Genomic DNA, 7500 nt, shown 5'->3' on the forward strand with positions numbered 1-7500 from the left:
TTTCACCTCATCAGATGGACACACAATGAGGTTACGGAGAGCTTGTGCAGCGGCAGCAATCACAGCATCACTTGTATCATCGAGAGCAAAGCGAATGATGAACAAGAGGCCAGCATCTAAAAGAGTTCGAAGCAGGCTGCCCTGTAACTTCTCGGTTAGTTCTCCAGCTTGAGCCTTAAACAACATCAGCACAAATCTGAATTGCAAAAGGTCAAGCCAATCTAGAATTATAACTCATATTTTGTTGTGACAGACAGGGAATGAACAAATAAATAATTCTGCGATGATTTAAAAGAAAAATACTTGTCAACATGATAGCAGTTTGAAAATACATTCATTCAACATACTGCACCAGACAGCTGTGAGTGGAACACGATGCATTGAGGCTACCCTTTGAGAATTCCTGAGTAGCCAATCAGGGACCCACAAAGTGAGAGATGGCTACTTCCACAGAAAATAACAGAAATGCAATTAGTTGCATCAGTTTATCCTCAATATTAGGTTTTGGGTGGTGACCTTACCCGGGAGATGATCCGGCCTAAAATCTGCAGTGCCAACACTCGTTGCTGGGTGACCTGGCTTCGCACCAGAATGAAAAGCTCTTGCAGCGAGTATCCAGCACACTGGACACATGTGCACGCACAGAGCACACAATCAATATTTTGACCAAACTACTTATATCACATCAAGTTCCGTCTTCAGAGAACTAAAATCTAATTGAAATGTTGGTTTCTGTCTCCATACTGAAAAGTCCAATGTTAATAGTAACTTGATGACAAGTGCAAGGTTTGTGTGCTGTCTTGTATTTTTTTCTTCAAATGCACCAATTTGTGATTTGGTTGGTAGAGTTGCTGGGTAAGCTATGTATGTACAAGAAAAGGTCGATACAGAAAAATATGAATGCAGTTTAATGTTTCTCTACTGTCATACATAGTTCATACAAATGTTCAAGATTTTTATTGATAATTCTCGATAACATTTTTGTGATTGCACCGGTGTGTGCCAAATTGAGTCTGGTAGAGCCTTCATGAGTCTAAAAACCCACAAAATCAAAGTTCTGTTTAATCAATGGGGCATTCACTTGAAGAATTACAGACAACTTATCCTCACCAAGCGATCTCCGAAAGGATGGCACAGAGGTAGGCACTTACCTTTGAGCTGTCTAACCTGGGTTTGATTCCCGACCCAACTATAAACTGTCAGATTGGTGCGTCACATGCAAAAACATTGCATCACAATGTATGCCATTCCTTAGATAGGCATCGAGCTGGGTGTCCCATCTGCTACAATTAGTTGGTAGATGAAAAATATCCTTTCTTTCATGAAAAGATGACAGGTTATCTCCAGCAGCCTGAACAAATTCCAAATACCTGCCCAAGTCACCTTCAGTCGAACATCACATGTGGCCAACCGGATCATGAAAGACTTCGGCCAAAACCTTTCTTCAGTCAACCGCAGAAAGTGGGAATAATTGGGGCTATGAAAAAGAAGTAGTACAGTAGTAGAAGTAGTAAAGTAGTCGTAGAAGAAAGTTGTAGTAATAAAGGTAGTGGAATAAGTATTAGAAGAAGTAGTGCAAGAAGTAGTGGAATAAGTCGTCGTAGAAGTAGTAGAATAAATAGAAGTCGTAGAAGAAGTAGGAGTATGAGTTGAAGTAATAGTAGAAGTAACAGGAGAAGAGGTAGTAGAGAAGGTAGTAGAATAGTAGTAGAAGAATCAGTAAAGGAAGTAGTAAAAGTAGTAGAATACGCAGTAAATAAGCAGTAGAAGTAGTAGAAGATGTGGTGGAACGTGTATAAGAAGTAGTAATCAAAGTACTACTACTACAAGACTATGACCTCCCAGACAGCAAAGATGAGGAAAGCATCGGTGACTGGGAAGGGGATCAAGGATCATTAATGGGCATTGAATCGGAACTGCCCTCAGGGCATCATTCGTGTATACCTGGCCATTAAATATTAAAGTCCCTTGAGCAAAGTTTGCACAGTCGGAAGAAAGTTGAAACTGCTTTAAAGCAGTGGAAAGATTAGAAAACACTCATGCATTCCCTGTATATAGAGGAGAGATGGACAAAAAAGCAAGACTTCAGGTTCGGCCGAGCAAGTCCGAGTCAGGATGTTTCTTTCAAAGTTGCTAAGTTATGTGGCTCAGCATGAGTTGGCTTAGACTGTGTTTCTCCTTCTATAACTCATTATATGCAATGACAGCATTATGTTTTCACCTGGGATCACTGAATGTTAACGGGTGTAAAGATGCATTTCGTTTGCACCAAGTACTGTCATTCTGTTTAAAGGAGAAACTTAGAGTAGCATTTCTACAGGAGACCCACACAACCCAAGAGGCTGCCTTCCGATAGGAAAATCAATGGCAAGGATTGGCTATTTTCAGTCACCTCACAGATACATCTTGCGGAGTGGCTATCCTCTTTTCGTCAAATGTGAAACCTGAAATACTTGTTGTAAATGAAGTCAGTTTGGGTCGTTTGTTACATGTAAAAGTAAGGTTTGAAAATTTTATTGTTAACTTCATCAACATTTATGCATCATGCGTAGAAGATGCAAGGATGTGGTTTGTTGATCACATGCAGAGATTCATGCTCACCTTGCCTGACGAAGAGTGTGTGATTCTTGGAGGGGATTTTAATTGCACTCTCAATCCCTCCCCAGATAGAGTGGGTAAAGAGCCACACAGTCCTTCTGCTAAGGTATTACAATAAGTGGCAACACTGTTAAACCTGAGAGACATTTGGCATGTACAGCACCCCATAGATAAATCATTTACTTCTCAGGGGTGGAAATATCTCGCAATCCCGACTGGACTGATTTTACTTGTCTCACCGTTGGTGCAGGAGTGTAAGTTGCTCCAGTATAAAATTTGCACATTTTGCAGATCATAATCTGGCCTGGATTAAGCTTTCCCTGGCTGAGGCAAGGCATGCCACTGGGTTTTGGCATCTCAACAATGCCTTAGTCAAGGATGAAGCTTTTTTGTGAAACTTTAGTAACTTTTGGCAAGCCTGGAGGGACAGAAAAGGAGATTTTTGTTCACTTGGACTCTGGTGGGACGTTGGGAAAATACGGCTGAAATTGTTATGCCAGGAATACTCATATGGATCGAGCAAAGCAATTGGAGTAGAAATTGCTAAGCTCAAAGAGGAATTGTTGCATCTTGAGTGTCGCTTGACCACGCTCACCCCTGCTGAATTGCGCGCTTATGAGAAAAAGATGCTGAATTGTGCGCTTATGAGAAAAAGAAGAGCACCCTCAAAGCATGAAGTCGTATAAAGGCTTGAGGAGCATTCGTTCGCTCTCGGTTGCAGTTTCTTATTGAGGATGAATATGCTCTGAGTTATCTCAAAACTTTGGAAAAGTGCAAAGGTCGACTTAGGACGATATCCAGTGTTCTGGCAGAAGATGGCTCCTTGCTCAATGATCCTGAGCGTGTTCATGAACGAATTTGAGGTTTTTATGCTCAACTCTACTCAGGTAAGAAGGTGTATGCAGATGCTTGTGGCACTTTGTGGAACGGCCTCCCTGAAGCAACTCCAGAATACAGAGAGCGACTAGAAGCTCCATTTTCTCTGGAAGTATTAACAATTGCCCTGCATAGCCTGTCGCTGGATAAGTCCCCTGGAGTGGATGGCTTGTCTTGTGAATTTTACACCAAAGTATGGGATTTGATCAGACTTGACTACCTCAGTGTAGCTCAGGAAGCAGGTGATACAGGCCAAATGCCACTGTCTTGGAGGCGAGCAACCTTGGCTTTGGTTCCTAAGGAGGGTGACTTGAGAGACATAAGGAACTATCGGCCAGTTTCTCTGTTGTGCGTGGACTACAAAATCATGGCAAAAATGCTGTCAAATCGTCTAGGACTGATGTTACCAAAATTAGTTTGCCCTGACCAGTCATACGCCATCCCTGGCAGAACAATATATGACAACATATCCCTGGTCAGAGACGGAATACAGTATGCAGACAAGACTCAGACTCAAGTTGGATTCCTTTCCTTGGATCAAGAGAAAGCTTTTGACCAAATGAACCATGATTACCTCTTTGAGACCCTGCTAACTTTTGGGTTGGGGAGGAGATATGTTAGCATGATCCAGACGTTTTACATGTCGGCAGAATGTCTAGTTAAAGTCAATGGTCACTTGCTCGCCCCCTTTCCATTCGAAAGAGGAATAGGACAAGGATGTCCCTTGTCCGGCTAAATTTATTCCTTGTGCATCGAACCCTTCCTTTGTTTGATGAGGCAAAGGCTAACTGGCATTGTGGTACCAAACAACAGGCTCTCCCTCATACTTTCTGCATATGCAGGCGACATCCTTGTTTTTGCCAGCAGTGCAAGGGATATGCAAGCCGTTTATGATTGTCAATGGGTCTACTCAACAGCATCGTCTGTGACAATAAATTGGAGGAAAAGTTCTGGGCTTCTGATTGGACCAATGCAGATCACAGAGTTCCCAAAACCTTTTCAGGAATTGACATGGAGTCGCAATTAGCTAAAATACTTGGGGGTGCATTTGTCCACTTCAAGTGGGTGCTCACCACTTGTCAACTGGAACACTTTAGGGAACAAGATAGAAACAAAGTTGAGAGACTGGAGTGGGCTGCTAAAAGTCCTGTCACTGAGAGGGAAACCTCTCCTCATTAAACAGTTTATCATTCTAAAGTTGATGTTCAAGATCTCTTGCATAAGTATTCCAGAGGGTTTCCTGGTTGAGATGCAGAAGAAGTTGCTGGACTACTTTTGGAATGGCAAACACTGGGTTTACTTGGGGATTCTTAGCTTGCCCTTTGATGAAGGTGGACAGTCTTTTCCCTGCCTTCGAAGCCACTATCACAAATCCAGGCTGAAGACCATCCAATGTGACTTGTATGTGAATCCTGAACCACAATGGTGCTCACTGGCATCGTACTTTTTCAGCAAAGTGTTAAATCTTGGGTATGAAAGGCATATTTTTACCATTACTTCACACAACCTGTCATGTTCGACATTGCCTCTCTTTTATCAAGAAATGCTGAGGGCTTGGCATGTTGCTGACATGAAAAAAAACAGATCCTTCTCCAAGCAAAGACCAGTTTGAAGAACCACTCTTTCTCAACCCTCTTCTGCAATGCCCAACCCTGGCTTCATGCTCATTAAGAAGGAAGCTCTTGACTGGTAAAATATCCACAGTGGGAGACCTTCTGAACGACAGGAAGAGAGGCCTTCTCTCATCAGAGGAACTCGCAGTGAAAATGGGCCAACGGACAATTAGAATCCCCTCAAGGATACCCCAAGAGGTAAAAATGTCTTTGCCTCCTGATTGCTTGACATATCTAGAGAATCCCAATGAGGGTGATGGAACTTTGCAGATGTCCAGCAGCAACTCCATGGACTTTAAAATCGGACTACGACATTGCGAGCTCCCTCAGCCACCAGCTGCACACAACATGGGTTGGCCCCTTGGTGCATCTAAAATGACCTTCCATGGGCTGTCAAGGAAGAACATATACCTGCTGGTCATGCATTTGATCCACTACATGGCTCTTGCAACCCGACGGGATACTCCCTGGCATGAGATTCTTCCATTTACTTTTCAAAGACATCCATTTTGGGGCTCACTCTATCTCTACCCAACGCCAAGAACAATGGTGGACTTAAGTTGGAGATTGCGACATGGTGCCTTAAGCTCTGGAGCCATGATGCGGCATTTCACAAACATTCCAGAGGAATGCTACTTTCGTGGTGAAAGAGAAACGGTATTTCACATATACCTACAATGCCGCCATCTTCAGCTAATTTTCTTGCTGATGAAAAACTTACTTTTGCGCTTCTGGGTTCACTTCTCACCAACACTCTTCCTCATCAGACACCCGGTTAAGAAACAGAGCAAGTCACGAGATCTCCTTGTCAACTTTATTTTAACTTGTACAAAGATGGCAATATATAAAACTAGGAAGGCAAAAATTGAGGAATGTGGTGGAACACAGTGCTGTGAGCCTGAAAGGCTTGATACGCTCATGCATCGTCTCAGAATATAAGGCGGCAGAATATGGTAGCACTGTTCAAAATTTTAAGGAAACTTGGACCACAAACGAAGCACTTTGTCGTCTCTCTCCACAAGGCACTTTGCTCTTATTCATATTAATGTGTTATTTTGGTCATTTTTTTTTCTTCCCCTCCCTTTCTCTCTTGGTGCTGCTTTCTCTTAAAAGGCTCTACCTTACCTACTGCAGTCCTGACCGTGTACTAGCAGGGGTGAGGAGAGCGAGCGACATTAAATAGAATTGTGCCAATTCTAACAAAGGCACTGCTACTATTACTAATAATAATTATAACAATAATAATAATAATAATGATCTTTGCTGAGTCTATACTTATTTTCGAATTTTTTTTGATGCTGCAGGACCACATACAGGGTTTTCACCATTATTCAGACTTCAAAAGTTAAATACAGACTTACTTTCGACCCAACTGGTCATAAACCTATGGAACTGCCAAGTACCTCTTTTTAGGCAAGGTTGACTAAATAACCACAATACCTCCATGTAGCACATCCCTCAACATTCCTTTGTCAACCTCAGCCCTCATACCTCTGTTTAAAATTTACACCTCCTCCCTCACAAGCCATCAGTGATTTGTAGAAATACAAAACCTCAGCAAGTGTATTTGTTCCAGATTATATGTACAAAAACATGGGGGAATACTCCTGGGCACTCAACTGGTAGTGGGTCGATAAGATAACCAGGGAACCACTGGTAGGCAAGGATGACCCACAAAATATGGAACGGAGAAGAAAGTAAATACCTTTGGATTTTTTTTTTAATGCAGTGAACAAACTTTGGTACATCATAGGTGATAAAGGTTGTCATCAAGATTCATCGAAATCGTGAGTGGGGTTTCTGAGAAGAAAGCAAATACATATTTTGGGGGGGGGGCAACCCCCTTTAGACCCTGATTTTTTAAATGCCGGGAACAATCTTTGGTATATCACGGGTGATGAAGGTTGCAGTCAGGTTTCATCAGAATTGTGCGTGTAGTTTCTGTGAAGAAAGCAAATACCGATTTTTGGGGGCAACACCACGACCCCCCTGTAAAAACCCCTTACACCTCAAATTTTTGAACGCCATGAACAATCTTTGGTACATCATGGGTGATGAAGAAGGTTGTGGTCAAGTTTCATCAGAATTGCATGTGTAGTTTCTGAGAAGAAAGCAAATACCTATTTTGGGGGGCAACCCACGTAGACCCCCTCAGGGCTCGATTTTTTTTTCATGCCATGAACAAAATTTGGTACATACACGGTGATGAACGTTGTGGTAAAGTTTCATCAAAATCGTATGTGTAGTTTCAGAGAACAAGTTGAAAGTATTTGTGGACAGATGGACGGACGACGCGTCATCCCATAAGCTCCCCGGAACTACGTTCCAAGTGAGTGGATTTAATAACTATTCCTCACGTTCTTTTTGTATTAATAGTACGACTCATGGAGCAGCTAGAATACAGAGCGGATCA

The 7500-nt window shown here is 42.3% G+C and overlaps 1 protein-coding gene across 1 annotated transcript in view; it reads right to left on the bottom strand.

Annotated features, from left to right (window-relative positions):
* The window catches only part of RPAP1 (RNA polymerase II associated protein 1), a 160440-nt gene that overhangs the window by 80774 nt on the left and 72166 nt on the right, over window positions 1-7500 (bottom strand). Inside the window, exons 10-11 of the mRNA XM_085894861.1 lie at window positions 522-623; window positions 7-174 (exon numbers count right to left, since the gene is read on the bottom strand). Coding sequence (XP_085750987.1) covers window positions 7-174; window positions 522-623 — 270 coding nt within the window. The remainder of the gene's footprint in view (window positions 1-6; window positions 175-521; window positions 624-7500) is intronic.

Source organism: Eptatretus burgeri, chromosome 9 (assembly GCF_056783735.1).
Source record: "Eptatretus burgeri isolate ZD-2024b chromosome 9, Ebu_testis_v1, whole genome shotgun sequence".
Taxonomy (NCBI): domain Eukaryota; kingdom Metazoa; phylum Chordata; class Myxini; order Myxiniformes; family Myxinidae; genus Eptatretus; species Eptatretus burgeri.